The following is a 20,701-nucleotide window of genomic DNA, read 5'->3' on the forward strand; positions in this document are numbered from 1 at the left end:
CCAAAGCACTCATAAAAACTCATGCTGTAGAGGGAAATGGTTTGTCTGGAACATAGCTGCCAATGAAGCCCATAACCAGAAGGGAGAATGCTTAGTAAGCTGGGCAGGAAAAGATGTCTTGCTGTGTAAAACTCTTAAATTTCCACAGGGCTTCTGTTCAACAGTAAAACAAAAGTGGAGCTTTCAGAGATTCTCAGGTGAAGGAACACAGTGATGGAACAGCAGAGTTCAGGCACTAAGGAACTTGCATGCAAAGGTGGAGAAATAACATCCCTCCAATTCAAAGTAGGCAGAATATATTCTGATGTTTCCGACTGCCACATCACTTCATTCTTATGGGATGCACACTTTTATACTCTTCCTCTGGTTTTGACTAGAAATTTCATTGTGGAGCTTTTCTTATAATGGAGAAAACAGGAAATAAGTGCTTAAGTAGTCTGTTTTCTACTGAACGTATGTACTTTCTGGCTCATCACAGTCTAAGAGAAGGGCAGTTGAAATGATCCCCTGTGTTGGTATACAAGTAACTTTCCCCCCCCCCCCCCCCCCCACGAGGGTATTGCCTTTCATATGACCTTTTATTATACAGATAATTCTGTTTCATCAGTAAGCCTGATAATAATATCAGTTATTAATATTTTAATATTTTCTACCTGCTTGCCAATTCACGATCTCCAGCTGTAATCTCTCTGATCTCTAACTGAATAGAAGCAACCACCCACACATACAATAGTTACCAGCCTGCAACGTTTCATAACCTCTACAGCTTAATACTCAAGAAAATTTCACATGGAACTATCAAAATAGTCCTCAGAACTAAAGGAGACCTAAGATATCTAGGAAGTCCACCTTTACATGCTATCAGTAATCTATTGGGGCTTACATGTGCTATCAGAAGCTTCAACGTGCATGAAATATGTGACATGGACTCACAGACTGCTGCCTGCATATTTAGAAGTTTGGGAGTCACAAATAATATCACTGTTCTAAGTCAGTAGATTTACGTCTGCTGCTCCTTCGATTTTCCCAGTAATTCTGAAATCAGATCAGAAGGAGAACAAAAGCACATGAATCAACTCCCAGAGAAGCAATAAAAAGACTGCAAAAAACCTCAGTAGAAGCTGAATTGGAGCCAGAAAGATCCATCTTGGTCTCAGCATTCTGTATTTTGTAAAACTCTGTGCTGTCACAGGGAAAGGTGTGCTCGAGCATGGATTTTAATGGTAAAGCTGCTTGTACAAAAATTAATGGGAGCACATTGGGCTAGCACAAGAACGATTCTCACATCGAATGGGTACTTCTCATAATTCATAAAGAAAACTTTCCAGAAAGCCTGCCCTGAATCTTCCTAACTATAGCTTATATAGTTCTTATAGAAAAATGCAATAATTTTTCCCTTCTATGTCAACCTGGTGATACTGTCTGGCATATTTTGGGTGAGCAGGAATATTTTTAATAAAAAATATGGTATCAAAAGTCAAAGACAGAAATTATTTCAAACTTTTCAGGTGACAATGAGGCTGAATCCAACATAAAGAAGTCTACTTATGCGCCTACCTAGGGAGCTGCATGTCCAATAGGACACCTGGCTTTACAAATAGCACCGTGTGCTTCTGAATCCAGACAAAATGTGTCACTTTAATTAGCTTTAAAGGTGGTCTCTGCCAGTGGGCTTGGAGTGCTTTTCTTTTACGTAAGGACATCTCAAATGTGACAGCCCCCTGCAGATAAATTCATGAACCTGAAGGACAAAAAAAAAAAAAAAAAAAAAAAAAAAAACCCAAAAAAAACCATTTTAAACAATCTGAATCTCTACAAAAGTGTTACATAAAATGCTGAACCTGAAACACCAAACAAGACGTGGCAAGCTAAATTAGATTAGAAGATGGCAAAAATACTTAATGAGTTGCCCAACTCCATTTGCACAAGTTTTTATCCAAGAGAATAGGAAAATGTCATGAAATGTCTTCTGGATTGTTAAGTGAAGGTTGATGGAAGACAGGAAACAGAACTGGGATTTCTCTGCTCCAGCTCTTCATGGACTTCCTGTGCTACCTCAGGCAAGCCCACTTAACCTTGTGTGCCTCTTTTCCTCCAAAAAAATCCTTACTCTAGAAGGGCATGCCCTTCCCTGGGCACTGGTAAATAGAGGATATTCGTATCCGAAGAACTGTAAAGCCATTTTAGTTTGCATAACACAGGGTATAGCTTCCTATAATGCAGTCTATACCTGAACTGCTACAGCAAGATGCTCCTCAGAGAGCAAAGGAAAAGTCAGCAAAATGGATAGAGTCACTTTATCACAGACTTGCTGTTTCATTATGTAAACCTGCCTTCATACCTTCCACATTCTCTATGTTCTTCAGCTTGATTAAGTAAGAAGGTCTGTACACTTCAATAGGCGAAAAGATTAAGCAAATACACTTATTTTAAAGCCACCTGACATTAATAAATAGCAAGAAATCATAAGAATGAGGTCTGGTTTTCTGCACTGGTGTTTCTCAACCCTGACCATTCTTAATGCAACTTTTCTTCAGCTCAAGTATTAGAACACGCTCAAACTCACCTGGATTCTCTGAAGTGTCACTAGGGCTGCACTCAGTGAAGTCTTCCTTTAAAAATGCCTTGGAAGGTTCCCTCCCATTCCCAAGACACCCAGAGGAACATCATTATACCTCTATCAAACCTACCTGACATCTGCCAGTAAATCTCAAACTTATCAGGGGAAAAGCAAGGGAAGAAGATGGGAGTCAGACACGCAAACTGCCATAAGCTTTGTTTTGTGAGGCAAACAGGTTGAAAGCAGCTATGTGAAAAAATTCTATTTACACAGTACAAGTAATTTTTCATCATCAATACTTCATTAAAATAGATATATCAATTTGTGAAAGAAGAAGGTGCAAAAAATTAAAAAGAAAGTGCAGAAGTAACTAAGCTATTAAATGCTAGCAACCATTTTGCAAGAAATGAGAGGTTTCAGACATACCGGTGGTATTTAGCAAATAGCATACTGAGTGGCAGAAAGTGTTCTCATTTTCAGCACTGTAATCACCCTTAAATCCCAAAATAAATCCTCAGCAACGCACGCTTATTAAGTTCTGTTATTCAACCCATCTCTGTCTTCCACAGTTCCAATACAGGATATCTTCCAGGTAAAACTTAAAATCACAACACTGCGTAGATAGAGCTCTCAATTAGCTCTGTCTCTTAAACCTCATCTTCCTCCTCCTCTTTGTTCATGTTTCTGATATTGGCACCAGCATAATTTTTAGAACTGGTATAATTTTTTAGAACATCCCGCCTCACTGCTCTTGCACCTCCCCCCACATTTGCAACAGGCTTTTCTTCAGAGGGCCAAAAAGATCACTTTCAAATTGAGAAACACCTGGAAACTGCAGATTCCATGACAGTGCCTTGACTACAAGCAGTTCTCACTCAATGTCAAATTCAGAAGTTCACTGGTGAATTTTGAAAGCATCTCCTTTCCCCCCCTCAGCATAAAGCAAATCCTACCTATTCAAAATTTTACATGAATTCTTCTAGATAACTTTATGAAACTGTTGGTTTGTTATTAAATACTTAATATTAATACATGAATTAAACACAGCTGCAAGTAGAACATTCACCCTACCATAAACAGCTGCTACTTTCTTTAGTTCCAGTTTCCTAACTCCCAATATCACAGGTGTCCAGCTTCTCAGATGCCTTTAGAACTGCCTGCTTATGTGACTTGCTGCTTGGGCTGTCTGCTGCGAAGTAATGGTTATTTCTGCCTCTGTTTTGACCAAGTGAATCAACTTCGACTGGGATTTTGGCTCAACAAAATGATTCTGTATGTGCAGGGGTCTTGATGAGCACAGCTCTAGAAGGCTGAAGACAAAATTCTCTTCTCAGATTCAGGAATGTGCACAGCTACCTCGCAAAGTTACCTGGCCATTCTGTCAATTTACTAAGGAAGAAATCCTCTTATTAGACTATGCGAACCCTGCAGGCTTTGCAGGAAGCATGTAGGCATGATTAGTGGAAGATACTCCCTATTTTTTTCCCTGTTCCTCACATAAGAGAGTCAAGAACTGAAATCCTCAACTTTAATTCTAACCCTCTGTAATCACATGTAATTAAGTACTTAAAGGATTCATGTTATCTAATGATGTTGCAATGCAGTTCCTCTAAAACAGCCACAGGATCCTGTATTGCTATTCTAGCTTTAGAAGTCCAGCCAAACACAGCCTGTTGTGGAATAGCTCCTCATTTAACACGAGCCATGATGCAGTCATATGTACATAGGTCACTCTAAAAACAATGCCTCCTATTTATTTCCATGGAAACTACAACACATACAAAGAACACAATAACACTGACAGAGCAAATTCTCAGCTACAAAACACTTTTCAACACAGTCACCACCATTAGCTGTGCGTTCTCACCAGTGATGAACTAGAGTCTGCACTGGACTCATCAAAATTTGCAACCCACTGTTTCACACCTGCTTCGACATCATCATTGCTAGTGAAACGTTTCCCATCCGGTCTATGTTTCACTGGCCCAAATAGGAGCAAAAAGTTGCTACATACAATGGTTGTGATAGGACAGTCCAGACAAGATCACAGTGTGTTCCACCATCTTCCAACTGGCATGGGGGCCAGAAACATGGTGTTACAGGAGAAAGGTGGTCTTCTCTGGCCTAACTCCGCAAGTCAGAGCCTTCAGCTTAGTCAGCATTACAATGAAGTGGTCAGAATTGACGGTAGGGGTTCCAGGAAACCCAGGATTGCCCCTTTCCTATCCCAAAATTCCTATCCCAAAAGGCAGTGCATATCACTTTATCTGCTGAGGGCTCCATCTTTAACTTTTTCTGTAATGAGGAATTTGCATGCTGCCACTCCATGGACTGCCATTTTGACTGTGACATGTACTGGAGATACTACGTCTCACCACTGGTAATGATTAGATGTAGGAAACTGTCCCCTCTAGCCTACCATTGGTTCACTAGATCCTGAGGAACAGACAGAACAGCGTATGCAAGTTTCTGTGCAAGCATTCATTATACTCATCCATTCATTTGGACTCAGCTTTGCAATATTCTAACATTGCCACCATCACTTCCAGTGCACTGAAACCAAGTTCCCTCTTGTAATCTGCCAATTTGCATTGATTAACTGATCAAGACACTCTTCATTTTGTGGTGTAACAGCTGTGCATGTCTGCCCAGAACATCACTTGTCTTTCACATTGCTGTTGCTGCTGTTGAAATGCATCACCCAACACCTCACTGTGCTCACATCCACTGTCTGATCTCCACAAATACTCAGCAAGCATCAATGAAGGGCAACAGGTACCTTTTTTTTTTCCCCCCACATGGGGGAATTCAGTTCCACACCCCTGCTTCACCCACACTTCCATGTCAGGCATTCTGTCAGACTGCCTCTCTGCTGCCAGCTGTGGCATAGCAACAAAACGTAAGGGAATACTAGTGGGAATGTTCACCTGCTTCTGCTCTACCACAACCAGTTGAAGTCAGGGGCCAACATAATAAAGTAGAACGCATTACTTCTGGTGCGACTCTCGCAACTGCTCTTAGAGACATTAGTGCTCTGCAGCACACTGTTTGCCTCCACCAACTCAGGAAGAGTGTGACACTGACTGTAGTGAAAGCAGAGCACTTCCCTGACTCAGAAAAGCATCCATTACATAATAACCTATGTCACAGACCTGGAAGATTTGCATACAGACTTGGAATATTTGAGCATACAGCTTAGGTGCTTAGAAGAATTTATCACAAGAGGCAGAACCACAGAATGACCCAGGCTGGAAAGGACCTCAAGGATCATGAATCTCCAACCCGCCCCACACACAGGCAGGGCCACCAACCTCCCCATTTAATACCAGACCAGGCTGCCCAGGGCCCCATCCAACCTGGCCTTGAACACCTCCAGGGACAGGGCATCCACAACCTCTCTGGGCAGCCTGTTCCAGCACCTCACCACTCTCTCTGTAAAGAACTTCCCCCAACATCCAACCTAAATCTCCCCTCCCTCAACTTAAAACCATTTCCCCTTGTCCTGCTGTCATCTACCCTTTCAAAGAGTTGGTTCCCCTCCTGTTTACAGGCTCCTTTTAGGTACTGAAAGGCTGCAATCAGATCACCCTGTAGCCTTCTTCTCTCCAGGCTGAAACCGGCACTGAACCAACACTGCCCTGATCAGCTACCGAATGCTGGGTCTCTGACATTGGAGTGAGGTCAGTATCTGCATGTGACCCCAGAGGGCAAGAGGGCTATATATGCTTTGAGGTGCTTGTGTGCATTGCATTACATGCTCTCATCCGCACTGTATGTATACTTTTGAAAGACAAGCTTGGCCAAAAATTAACGTTGACAGCAATACTCAAAGGTAGTCTTCATTTACAATGGCCATTTCTCTCTTAAAAGCTCTTGGAGGAAGACCTGCTTATTCACTTATTTGTTGGGACTGACAAATTTTTCAATTTGTTTCCCACAAATCCTTATCCCATTGAATTTGCAAACCCCAGTAGAAGCTATCTGGAAAATGTGAAGCAGAATAAAAACCTGCAGAAAGCTACAAGCAACTGGAAGTAAAGGTTTGAAGGAAAACACCTACAAATCTTGAATGAAAGTTTTCAACAGCACTTCAGCCTAACCTAACTCCTACAGCATCCTTAGATTATCTCAGCTCATAATAACCCTCTGAAAATCATTTTTAACAAGAACTGACTGTTTGCCTTGGAATCACAGCTAAGGAAGTTTGTGTCCTTCAGCCCACTGATACCATCAAGCACTAACACCCAGGAGTTTGTGTGAACGTTCCAAAGACCACACATGCTGCATCTACCTCGAACGTTCAGAGCACATAACAGTGTAGTAAAGATTTATGATCCACTGAAGTAAGCAAACAACTCTGCTGACAGGTTTCTTATTTACTACAGTGGGCACTTAAAGCAAGTACTTTGCCTACACCACTGTTTAACCAACTGTTGAAGTTAAAACACTATTTTTCTCCTAAATTGTGTCAAGTATTAACTCTAATGTAACTGGACTAAATCCAGGTTTCAGCTAGCACAGATGTCATGCTCATTTACTCTATACTCTGCTGTCGATCTAGTGACAGTTAACATGAACAGAATTTGTCATAAAAAGAGAAAACCATTCAGCAGCTTCCCATTAGTGAAGTTGTCAAAAAGTAAGAACCTCTGTGGGGTAAAGGAAGCAAAGTGGGTACTTATAACCCTGTTCTTAAATTCTGCCGTTACTAATGAAATTCTACAGGTCAATTTTATAGATGTTTGGCAATTTAAAAATTGACTTCTCTTCCCAGAGCACAGAACTTTCGTCACCACTGTTTGGAGCAGACTACATTAGCACCCAGAGATGTGAAGGTCTCTGATGGATGCAGGCAGCAACTGAAGGATACATTCAGTCTTGTGTATGGTTCTGATCACATTACTTTTCCCCACCTTCACAGCTGCATTTAATGCTCAGCACTTTCAGAAAAAAGACACTACACAACCCATTTCATCCTTTTGTGAAACAGGATAAGTCATCACCATTCCTTTCACAGAAAAGATTTGATGGATAAAATATCCAGATTTCTTGTGTAACCTGCTACCATGTTTCACCAAAACCATGGCAAAGGCAGCCCAGTTAGTCCATCTTTATTTCCCACTTCTTCATACTCCTCACTGCAATGCAAAAACTGGACACTGAAAGGAGGAAGAGCAGGGTTGCTGATGCTGCCCAGCCTGCCAGCTCCACAGATGCCACCAGCAACCACTGTTAGTCCAACAGCTCCCCAGGGAGGTGGGTGAGTCAGTGTCCCTGGAGGTATTTAAGAAATGTTTACATGTAACACTAAGGGACATGGTTTAGTGGGGAAATACTGGTGGTAGGTGGACAGTTGGACTACATGATTTTAGAGGTCTTTTCCAACTGTTATGATTCTACAATTCTATCTTCTCACCAGTGAGCTATGAATGTTCAGGCTGAGCGGCCGCAGCCCAATCAATTAAGAAATGTGCCATAATAGAGAACAAACACATTAAGGCCAGCATTGTAATTAGGTAACTAGAAAACACACTGCTTTACTTAGTCCTGCTCCACAACCACAACTGCAGTAAGTGAATAAATATACAGAAAGGATAAAAACAGAAGGGTTACTAAATTTAGTGAAAGACCTAAATGCGCATGGCATTGGTATAAAAGAATCTGCACATAGCCTCAAGTATGCATGCACATATTTCCCACTTCCCATTTCTGTACCTCTGCATACCTTCTCTTTATAAGCATGCTAGAATATTCTGCAGAAAAAAAGATGACTTTTTAAATGAATAAGGCAGTTAAAGAATCCCACGCAAATAGAGAGCCTGTTATATTCTCAAGAATACATTTCCAAGAGCCACTTACTTGCAAGTGTAGGAGCACCATCTAGCGTTCAAAGGAAAAAAAGCAAAAATGTTAAAAAGCAAATGGTATCCTGTGCTCCATCAGAAGAGGGGTGGCCGGCAGAGAGAGGGAAGTGATTGCCCCTCTCTACTCTGCTCTTGTGAGGCCCCAGCTGGAATACTGTGCCCAGGTCTGGAGTCTCAGTACAAGAAAGACAGAGAGCTGTTGGAGAGGGTCCAGAGGAGAGCCACGAAGATTTCAGGGGACTGGAGCACCTCCCCTATGAGGACAGGCTGAGGGAGCTGGGCTTGTGCAGCCTAGAGAAGAGGCAGCTGTGGGGTGACCTCATTGCAGCCTTTCAGTACCTAAAAGGAGCCTACAAACAGGAGGGGAATCAACTCTTTGAAAGGGTAGATAACAGCAGGACAAGGGGAAATGGTTTTCAGTTGAGGGAGGGGAGATTTAGGTTGGATGTTGGGGGAAGTTCTTTACAGAGGGAGTGGTGAGGTGGTGGAACAGGCTGCCCAGAGAGGTTGTGGATGCCCCGTCCCTGGAGGTGTTCATGGCCAGGTTGGATGGGGCCCTGGGCACCCTGGTCTTGCATTAAATGGGGAGGTTGGTGGTCCTGCAAGTGGCAGGGGGGTTGGAGATTCATGATCCTTGAGGTCCCTTCCAACCCTGGCCATTCTGTGAATTCTGTGATTAGGCCAAGCACAGTTCTTACACCCATGAAATAGTACTTCTAGTGATTATTCACAGTGGCCACAGCTGTAGATAAAAGTCAGTAAATAGAAGTCAGTGTTCATGGAAAAAGCCTCAGGGTTCCAGGCTCACAGCAACAGGTGATCCTTACAACCTCCATTTTTCAGCAGTCAGCTAATCATTAACAGAGTATCCCACCTGGATGCAATAGATCCCTGCAATTTTTATTTATTTTTAGGAACTTAGTTAAAACATTTAACCGAGCAGCCAAAAGTCCTTTTCAAAGATTCACTATTATCACAAATTAAATGCATAGAAAAAGGCAAAAGCTTGTGCTTCTCAGAATTTTGCCACTGGCCAGCAAAACCACTACAGACTGTAGAACAAGACATGCAAGATGGAGCTGAGAGAGCAGGACCTGCCCAGCCAGAGAGGAAGAAAAGTGAGAGAGACTACAGCCCTCAGCTCCCTGACTGCAAGATGGGGCCAGCCTTTTCAGTCTGAAAGCAAAAAAGCAAAGAACACAAGCTGAAACACAGGAATTTCCAGTAAGGATTTATCTGATTATTCCTTTCTTTAACCAAGAGGGTGGGAACACCAGGACAGGTTGCCCAGGGGAGCAGAATCTCCATCTTTTGATATGTTCAGGATGCACCCAGGTGTTCCCAAAGCAACATGAGCTGATTATAACCATTTTTGAAAGGTGGGTCAGACTGGGTTACCCCAGCAAGTCCCTCCCAGCCTAAACAATGTTTTCATTGTCAGTTTGGCTGCTTCTTGCCTAAGGGTCACATCCATCAGAACTTCTCAGTTTCTCCAGATCCTACACAGATGTGTGGGCTTCTTATGGTAACCTGAGGTGCTTTCAAAAATAATTGAGAGCTCAAATACAACATTCTTAAGTATAAATTTTATCCATATGAAATCTGCTTGGAAAAAACGCTTTAAATAACCACTGACTCTGTCAATAAATCTCTTTTTTTAAATCATAAACTTTCAATTGGCAACTTCTCCTTATGCTCCTGGCAATGCTTCACTGAATAATTCCCAAATTTCTTCACTTTCTAACAATATTGAAAGAAGAAAAAAAAAAGTCAAATCCATACAATTAGAATAGATGTGCCAAGTTATTAAAAACTGCAGGTATAATCTGAAGAATCCTGAGTGACAATTCTGGGTAATAAAGGGAGATTAAAATGGAATTTATCATTATGTAATTCTAGATAACTTTGCCTTTCATACCATCAGCTACTTCAGACACATCAGTCAGAAGAGCTATCATTGCATCTAAAATTGCTTTTAGGGATGGCAGCTCCTGCAAGCCACAGCTCAGAGTTGGCTAGAGTAGGAGGCAATTTATCCCATGGATTTCAAATCTGTCAGCTTTATATATGTAGAGTGGTATTTTATATAGCGAGTCATATCATAAAGATGGCAGTATCAAACCCAAAATGAGTTCCTGGAACACAGTTTTCCACTGCTGAATCAGATACATCTCACAGGAAAGTTATATTCTTTTAGCAATTTTCACTCGGCTCATAGAGGGCCAAAGATTCTGTTATTTTATCAGATATACCTTCTGCTGCATTCACAGCCCACCTGCCCAATAGAAAACTAGCATTACTAGGAAACATTAGTTCAAGAAGAAACTATATCATAATTCTGATGCTTATAAGAAGATTCAACAAGCAACACTTTTTATCTTTCCCAATGAATAAATGCTGCAAATGAGAGTTAACCATTATGTCAGGAAACATGTTTGTGCCATGCCAGCTTATAATGGAAAGGCTTGGGCCACTTACTCCACACAGGAAAAAATCAGGGTGGTCATCTGCAGTGAAATTCAGCCTTGGTTTCTTGGCCACAAAAGCAAGTCTTCACAACTATTAAGAAAGCTGTTCTCAAGGGAAGGTTTTGCATCTTTTTCAGGAAGAGTTTAAAAAAACAAACTTTTTTTTTTTAAGTACAAGAGTCTTGCAACAAAAGGTACAGAATTTATGAAATAACTTCTAGTCATTTGCAAATGTGCACTTGTTCAGCTCTATGAAGTGGGAAAGTTTTGCCTCTCTATATGATCATACCTGAATGAGAGTTTTCTTCACACAGAACAGCCCATTTTGCCAGCTAATCCACTATGGCTGAAATTACTGCTTCCCAAATGAAACTGCAGTCTACAGCTGCCTGTGAGCTGTACTGCCTCTATAATGCCTGCAGCTGAAAATCTGATCACAACAAGATACCCTGGCCATGAGCAACCCAGGGTTCTGCAGCTGTGCTGTAGGAATGGCTGATGTACTAGTTATTTTCTAACATCCATTCCCAAAACACAAAGTAAATCTCTTCCACTGATGAATCAAAGCTGTTTTTCAAAAAGTACTGATTTTAAATAATTACTCATTTTACAAGAAAATTACTTATTTTTCTTCCCTGTCTTAACTAAGCACTTCTGTATTAGTATTCACTGAGCCGGGCTTTGGGGATTTACTAATGAACTGAAGATAACAACAAACATATAACACAGTTGTTAGAAAAATCTTTGTTGGAGTGTGCTGAACTGCTCATCTCCAGTTATACTCAAGATCCCGGTCAACATGGCATGATTGCAAGCTCGGGCAACCTAGCCCAGGAAAGTCTACTTCATAGATGTTTTTCTGATTTTGTAGAAAGAACTAAGGAAGCTGAAAGCTCAAATTCCACTGCGTACTTCCACACCCATAAAATCAAACCCAGATGACATCCTATTAGACTAAGCCACCTGTTCTTTACATGCAAGATGGAAAAAGATGCTTTTTAATGTACTCTGCTGTTACCACAGCTGTAGGGACAAGAACATTTGCATTAAAGAACAGAGAAAGAGAAACATGGAACTGCACCTATAGACAGCCTGAGTGCAATAAGGCTCTGTACCTGCCTGGCAAGCTGCTTGGACACAAAAGCTATTTTTCCCAGCTAAATAGTTGATTTCCACATCTGGAATGCTTTTAAGTGACAGAGTACAACAAACTCATGAATAAATAAAAACTAATGTTTTCAAGATGATGCTCTGATACGTTACTACATTTTTCTTTCTGTAGCCATAGCATGACTCGTAACAGTATTATTGTTTGTTTGTTTTTTTCTTGAGTAGATAGATACGCACACTATAACTAACACAGTCACAGTTTACACTGCCTATAAGCAACACAATGCTATAAGCATACTAAACTTCCTACCAGAAAGTTCATTACTTACAGAATGTTATTAGGTTCCTGATGTTTAATCCTGACTTGCAGAAAAAAACTGAATACATAGGAAGAAGTCATTTATTTTTTAACTCCATCTTTCTGAGATAAAGATGTTTTAAAAAACATATGAGTTAGATTAAATGCTTTAAGTCACAGTATCAAACCCCTAGAAAAAGAACATATCCATAGCAAAATGGAAAGCACAGCAATGACAGCAGAATAGCAAGACCCTAAGCTACAACAAGCAAGGATCAGCTCAAACACAACTGCTGCAGACACAGAAACAAAAGAAAGAAGATGCTTACCTTTATAAGGCCTCACAAATACAAGGACCTCCAGAAAGATATCCTTACCTCCATTGCCAACCCTTATATGAGGTCTGGGAAAGAGTGGATACTGCTCCACCCCCTCTGGTCAATCAGGGGCATTGCTTGCACCTGAGCTCCCCTGAGTTGGCCCTGCCTTCCTAACAGGTGCTCAATCACTGCTTCAAGCTGTGACTTAGCATTTTCACTACAGTATCCCGCTTCTAGGATGAAACCGAAGAAGGAAACTGAAATACAGAGTTTCTTCTTACTACAGCACTCACAGAAGCAAATAAGCGAGTTACAACTGGAGAGGTAATTTAGCTGGTTTAAGCCAGAGCACAGAACTACGAAACAAGGAAAGAAAGAAGAGTTTAAAGAAGTTAGACATACTCGCATCAGCACATGAAATGGTCTCTGATGCACTAAGGACAGCAGCCACAGAAACCTCAACCCACTCGTACTGTTGAGCACCTGTAGAGAACGGCCTCAGGGACTGGAGGAGATCAAGGCTGGAACAGCTCACTCAACTACAGGGTTTGGAAGATAACAGAATGAGTTATTAGAAAATCAGTGACCATCTCTGAAGACAAAACGTTATACAAAGTTGATAACGTTAATGTGACAAGAAAAAAATCCTGTCGTGACCATTTTCCCTTTCAGATATGGTAACTGGGCTAAGTAAGTAAGGGAGAAGCCACTGATGTGACACGCTTGGCTTTGATAGGACCTCCAATCTAAGACACCCCACGTTCTGGCAAGTAGGGAGCTGCGACCTACATTAAAGCACAGTTACAATCGCCACATGCAGAAGTAACTAGGAATAATTCTCTTGCAAGCTGTAAGTCAATTTAGTCAATTTCAAGTGAGGTTCCAAAATGTTCTGTCACCCACCCGGTTTTACGTCATGTTTTATTTCATTGCCATGCTGGCAATGAAACAGAGAAGTGCACTTTCAGAATCCAGGCTCACGCTAAGCTGGGAGAGACTGCAGTTTGGTAAACAGAGCTCAAAGAGATTTTGACGATCTGAGAAATGGTCTGAAATTCTGTAATCCCATAGAGATGGCTGCAAATTATTACAGTGACAACCAAGAAAATAAATTCAAATATCTGGGGAAAAACTAACAGCAAGAACACAGGGAAAAATCCCTGAAGGTTACAGTGGATCACAGTTAGATTGGAGAATGCAGCCAGGAGCGGGAGAAAAGAGAGATCATTTGGCACTACGAGTAACTGGGACACAAGAAACAAGAGTTCTGCTCTGTTTAGTGGCAGTGAGACCTCAGCTGGCACACGTTATGCAGGTCGGACACTGCACTGAGAGAAAATTACACACAGCAAAAACTAGATCTGAGCGTGCACGAACAGTGAGTGGGAAAATATCAGGGCACGAGCGTCTGCGATAAGAGGGAGAAATAAGATTGTGAAGTGATCATCCTCGAGCTCTTTAGCGAGTAAGCGACAGAAATGGATTCGATTTCTATCCATCGAGCACTGAACCGGTAACCTCCTGCGGTAAGGAAAAAAACCAAACACAACAGCGACTTATACAAATCATCATTAAGTCGTGGACCTATCAAGAGACCGCGGTGCCCCTGCCTCTGGGTGCCTCTAAAGGCGGGTGGGGGGCGGCGCCCCGTTGCTTTAACCCCGAGCGAAGAGCCCACCCAACCGATCCCAGGCCCGGCGCTCACCATGGCGGCGGCCGCCTCGCTTCCCGCGGCCCTGGCAACGGACGCCCCGCCCTGCGCTGGGCGTGAGGCTGTTCCGGACGGAAGCGGAAGGTGGGCAGCGGCGTTGGCGGAGGTGACGGGTGCGGGCTGTGGAGCTGGTAACGTGTGGGGGCTGCGCGTGGGGGGCGGCGGTTGGGGTTGGGGTTGGGGTTGGGGTTCGAGAGCGGCGCCGGGCGGGAAGGAGTATGATGGAGTCACAGAGGGTGAGGGCTCTGCGAAAAGGAGGGAGACTGCAAGGAGGGATTTGAAGAATGGGAACTAGAACTGGACGAGCAAGAGATGGAAGTTGAAGCCCGGCCCTCGGTGAGAGCAAGTGCCAGACGGCTCGGATCCTTCTTTTGACTTTTCTCGGGTTTCGGGGGCGTCTTTGCTTTTACATTTGTTTTGGTGTGGGCTTTTTACCTCCTTTAGAGCTTATAGTTCACAGTAAACAGTGTATCAGTGTGCCACTGAACTGAATTTTAGAGGCTGTATTCGAAAACAGGTTGATTAACTTCCCTTGCTGAAGATGCTTTCCCTCCTTTCCTCCTCAGGATTACGTAGTTAAGAAGAGCTGACTGCTAGCAAGAAAATGACATCTCTAGAAAAAAGTAGGTGGTTGGTGCGGTATCTGAGCTGACTGGATTAAAAGGTCTTATTCTAGACTGAATTCTAAGGTCTTATTTCTTTAACTGCATGAAATGAGCAGTTAATTGAACTAGATCTCCTAACGTGGTTTTTCCTGGAAAAGCAGGTTTGTCATTCGTGCGGTTACGTGTCTACACCTTTGTCTGATAGCCCTCTCTCTGGCCTTTAGAAATTGCTGGCACTGCCTGAATCCTGAAAGTAGAGCACTGTAATGGCAACACTATTGTGTTTTTGAAGTCCAGCATGGGGAATAGGACAGAGGATGCAGGCACGTGTTACTCCCTGCAGTAAGAGAAATAATGGCAGTATGCGTAGCAGTGTTCTGAGAAGCTTTCCCCCCACGTCCACTGTGGGGAAACCTTACTGTGATAGCATTTAACTCAGCCAAAAATGTAATGAGCTTCAGCAAAATGAATTTCAGGCATATTTGGGAATCTAGAGCAGAATGTAGCCTTACTAGGCGTACTGGGGGCTGTTAATTAAAAATGAAATGCAACTGATATGTTGGCTTTTTTAAATCATTAACTCAAAACATGTTGTAGTACTTAAATCCTCTTAAATTTCTTATGGTGTTAGTAGCTGTATAGCTTAATAGCAGCTTTGGATTTTTAAATAGATCTGCTGTGATTTTTGTCAGCTCCCAGAAGCTGAAGTTCACTGTCACTCCATAGGTAACATTGTCAGGAGTTTTTCTCCTTAATGGTTCTTGATCATATCTGCACATCTACCCAATATTATGTGATGGAAACTAGTAAAATTTATGAGTGAACGTGTCATAATTAGCAGTGCATACTTGAGTAAAGGCTTTCTAGATTCTAATTTGTGTTTGATAGCTCCTGCTGCAAAGGACTGTTTTGCATACAGTGTAAAATTAAAACTTTCACCTCTGAAGTACGTAAATGAAGGGAAGAGTTGCAATGACATTAAGATGGTAACTTCCTCTGCTGTTTCTGAACTGTAGTTGACTATGCCTCATCACCCATCCGAGGACCTGGAGATGGCATGGAAACAGAGCAGACGGGTGAATCTGTAGAAGTAAGCACTGGAGCCAGCGCTACAAACCATCACATCCACCACAGCCCACAAAAAAAAGCAGTCTCATCGCTGAGTCCTGGAGTTCTCCAGCTAGGGCAGATACATGCTGATAAATCAGTAGAAGTTGAAGCTGTGCGTATATTAGTCCCCAAAGCAGCTATCACCCATGTAGTTGCAACTAAAAATGCTAAAGTAGCTAAATCGGCGGGACACAAAGGAGATGCTTTCCATCAGTCAGATGGAACTGCAGATCCCAAGAAAGAACAGACTGAGCTCAAAAATGCAATTGAAAAGCTGAAGAATTCAGAAAAGCGGTTGTTACAGGATAAAGAAGGTCTCTCTAATCAGCTGCGTATACAGACGGAGGTAAGAAATGAAGGGGTTTTTTTTTCCTCACACAGTTGAGTTGCTTTGGTTTATTTAGTTTGTGAATAAAATCAAAGATAACTGCTACGACACTGAAGCTTTGAAACAAATTGTTTTTGAACTTACAAGATAGAGAGTAGAAATGCATCAGAGTACTCTGGTGCTTCTCTGTCAGCAGATAAAAATATCAAAGCATGAATCTGGGAGAAACAAACACACTGTAGGACTGCAGGGAAATGTCTTTTGAGGAGCAAGATCTTTTCTCATGACCCAACACTTAGTAAAAAAAAAAAAAAATGTTACACCATAGAAGGAGGTGTAACATAACTTACAAATGTCTTACGTAATCCTTTGCTATTTTACTGAGTCAGGACTTGAATAGGACTGAAGCTTTCTTTGTTTCATGTACCACATTTTTATTCTTCCTCCTCGAATGCTGTTAAAATTTAAACAAGGAAGTGTTAAATGTGTGTTACTCTTAAAATTTTGTCTCACTGGAGTGGATTGTGAGGCTTATTATCCTCTCCTTTGGATGCATTCCATTCTGGAAACAGAAACTGCTCATTTTAAAAAATAAGTTGCCTAAGTTGCACTGCGTACAAAAGTAGAAAGTGTTTCAATCCATATTGGTAATGATCAGATAGTTTGGTCTAATTCTAGGTGAATCGGGAGCTGAAGAAACTACTTGTTGCTTCTGTTGGAGATGATCTGCAGTATCACTTTGAGCGGATGGCTCGTGAGAAAAATCAGCTTATCCTAGAAAATGAAGTCTTGGGCCGGAATCTGTCTCAGTTGTCTGAACAACTGGAGCGCATGTCTATACAGTGTGATATGTGGCGAAGCAAATTCCTAGCAAGCAGGTATTCCCACTTCAAGCAGCATTTTTCTGTAGGCTTTTATTATATGCACCCACTGCAGCACTTGGGAATGTGTATGTGTGTATATATATATGCAGAGGGCAACCACAACAGCTATTGTAAGACACTTACTATTTAGTTTCAATCGGAGAAGAGATAAAAAGAAACTGAGCTGCTTGTAAATCTCAGTAGTTCTGCCTTTCAAAAGTAATAGAGTGGGTCCTAATACTCCTAAAATGCTAACTCCAGTTCTTGTTAACATAAGAGAAGTTCTTATTTCTGATCAACTGTGTAACTGTGTCCAGTTTAGGGTTTGAAAATGTCTTCCATGACAGCTGAAAGTATGATGCAATCACCAATTTGTTTAAAAAAAAAAAAAAAAATTCATTAATTTTTCAGGGATCTACTAAAACCAGCAACTAAGAATGGAAGAATAGAGAGACCTCTTCATTAAATGTTTATTTATAGAAGGAACCCTACGGTAACTTCTGTACTCATAAACTAATACATTGTAAGAGTTAAGAGCAAATCTTAAGCTGGTCTAAGTGTCAGTCTCATTTGACAAGGGATTAGACTTTTAACTTGCCAAGTGCAGATCTGATAGATCATCTACAAATAGTGATAGGATTTTAATCTTCTACTGTACTCATCTATAACTCACTGCATTTTAACTAGTGATGCTTAGTGCATATTATGAAAACAACTTACTGCTTGAAGGAAATGAGATTGTATGATCTAGTCCATTTAAATTGCTGGTATTCAGCAGTTTTGATGTACTGAGTGAGTGATAAGCAGTTGTGATAGTACCATCCAGGCAAGCATTACTATCCTAGTTTTACTTGTTTCTTCAGCATTAATATGAATCCTAAGATCACTGCAAGGGAGCCTCTTCCAGTAACACTTTTGACAGTGTGGAGATGTGATCAAAGTAACACCTGTTCTATTGTAAGGCTCTCATTCATTCAAGTCTCAGATTCCTTGCTGGTAGTTGTTAAAATGCATTCTGTTCTTGGTGTTTGCAGTATCTCAGGCATTGAAGTACCAGCTCCAGGGGTCTGTTGGCATAGAATAGCAAAATATCACAAGCAGTTCTCACATGCTTGTATCTGGAGCATTTGACATCTAGGTATTGTGCCCTGAGAGAAGCAGAGAAGTGGATGCAGTCTGCAGCCATAGCTGTCATCTTTAGAAATGACTGTGAAAAGATGTGATTACAGTGTACCTGCAAGAAACCTGTCAATAACAAAATATATTCAGCTTTGTCTGTCAGGATGTTTGTGCACTGTGCTCACTTACCCATTTGTATAGAGTGGCATAAGATTATTTAAACTCAGATGTAGTTTTGCACTTAAATGCTTGTAGTTGAATAGAAATTGCTCTTAATGCATGTCCTTTGTAATTAGGTTGACAAGTTCTGCATGGGGAAGGAAGGGGAATGGCAGCTTAATCCTTAGACTGAGCTGATTAAATACTGTCTGCAATAGAGTGAAGGTGACTTTCAAGCTGCTCACTTAAATTACTAATTGGAAATGTCTTTTGCAGGGTTATGGCTGATGAGCTAACCAACACCAGAGCAATTCTTCAGCGTCAAACCAGAGATGCACAAAGTGCAATTCAGGATCTGTTGAATGAACGTGATCAGTTCCGCCAAGAAATGATTCATACACAAAAGTATGATTTTCCTAATCCAGACTATTTCTCTACAAACTTCTCATTTCTGTTGGTTTATTCTGGGCTGGAGAAGAATTGAAATAACTTTCCCCTATTCCTGTTACATTTAAGAAAAAAACAGATATGCAGATGATTAGTATAGCTGCTTTTCATTCTCAGTGTTGAAAGCCAAAGTAGCACTAATTCTTTCCCCAGTATTCCATAGAGGTGTGAGTTCTTGAAGTTCATATAGCTTCAGGGTATGAAGGTAGAACTAACATCTCTCATATCCGCAGACTATATGTAGTTAACCACTTACTGTCTTAACTTCAAGAATCTTCTCTTTCCAAAACTAATAGATTCTTTTACCTGCGATGACTTTTCAGTGCTTAGTCTGACAAATGTCTTTTAATTTTTTCCACTGTTAAAATTCTGCATTGGCGAAGCCTTGTCTGTGAGAGTAACCTGCTTTGCCTCCTTGCTTTAAATAATGAAACCTTTTTCGATTAACATCTGACTTGTACAGCAAATTTGGGGAAGATTGCACTGAAGCATGTGTGCTGATAGTATGGAATATGAAGCCACTAGATTGTTTTTCTCTCTCCGCAGGCTTCTGGAGGAACTGATGGTTTCTCTTCAGTGGGGGAGACAACAGACATACTATCCCAGTGCCCAGCCTTACACTACAACAGAGCTAGCAGCTGTGAACTGTAAACTAGCCAAAGCTGTAAGCTCACATCTTCTTGGAAATGTTGGAACTAGCAGTCCAAAAAAGACTTCAGCAGCTGTGGAATTTTGCAATACCCCTGCTGAGAAAATGGCTGAAAGGGTAAGAACCTTCCATACAACTCCAGTCTTTCAACACACCAGAGGGGCAGGATCAGGATCATGTTTTCAGAAAGAAAAGCCTTGCTTTGTGGCAACTGCTTAATATTGTATTTAAAAATGATATGCAGGGGAAACATGCTGGATAGAGCTGTCTGGTGTTTAAAAATCAAAAACACGGAAGAATAAGCACAACATAAATAATGCATGTATTGTTTGAAATCAAGTTGGAAAACTCTGCTTTTGAGCAGAAAACCTTCCACGCTGTTACAGAAGGATAAATCCTATTAAGCTTAGTAGATAAATTTTCATTCTCAGCTTTTCTTCTCGTAGGTGCTACGTGTACTGGATCCAGCTGCACGTACAGAAACATCAACAGAAGCTTCTTTTTCTCAGACTTCTCCCTCTTCCTTCCTTTCTACAAAGAAGAATATTGGAAGGTTTCACCCATATACAAGATACGAAGACATAACTTTCAATTGTTGCGACCACTGTCAAGGAGAGCTCATAGCCCTTTAAAAACATGGCTGATGTTTATGACCGTACATGCACTCTTTCTGAAGAATTCCACGAGTTGGTGTTCAGCAGGCTTCCCTTTTTCCTGTTTCTTTCTATATAAGTGGGTTTAAAATTGGAAATCCTGTATTTTCTGCTTCTCTGCCTCTTGAAGCCAGGGACTGCCAGGATTTCTTTATTCTGTGGGCTGCTTTATTCCTTTTCAGTCTGAAAAACTACTTCCTTCTACAAAGGCAGGACCAAAGACTTTATGCTGGTCCAATTTGTAGAGCCTAGAGATCCCCCTGACTATTTAAGATAGACAATCTTATTAGCAAATCTTAATGAATTCATCATCTTTACAGGGAAGTAAAAGCATAAACTATACCAAAGCAAAGGAAATGCTATATTTTTAATAAGTAGTAATCATAGGTCATTAGGATTTAGTCAGCTCAATGGTTCTTTAGTGTTATCCAAGGCAA

General features: G+C 41.3%; 1 protein-coding gene across 1 annotated transcript; it reads left to right on the plus strand.

The window, feature by feature from the left end:
* Positions 1–14,935: 14,935 nt before the first annotated feature.
* On the plus strand, positions 14,936–20,243 carry BLZF1 (basic leucine zipper nuclear factor 1; the record flags this gene model as incomplete). Its single annotated transcript, XM_079535586.1, has 6 exons — positions 14,936–14,954; positions 15,953–16,392; positions 17,053–17,252; positions 18,792–18,920; positions 19,509–19,728; positions 20,058–20,243. 6 exons carry the CDS (start codon positions 14,936–14,938, stop codon positions 20,241–20,243), a joined length of 1,194 nt encoding a protein of 397 aa, XP_079391712.1.
* Between the last annotated feature and the right edge of the window lie 458 nt (positions 20,244–20,701).

This window comes from Tetrao urogallus (genome assembly GCF_951394365.1).
Source record: "Tetrao urogallus genome assembly, chromosome: 1".
In the NCBI taxonomy this organism is placed as follows: domain Eukaryota; kingdom Metazoa; phylum Chordata; class Aves; order Galliformes; family Phasianidae; genus Tetrao; species Tetrao urogallus.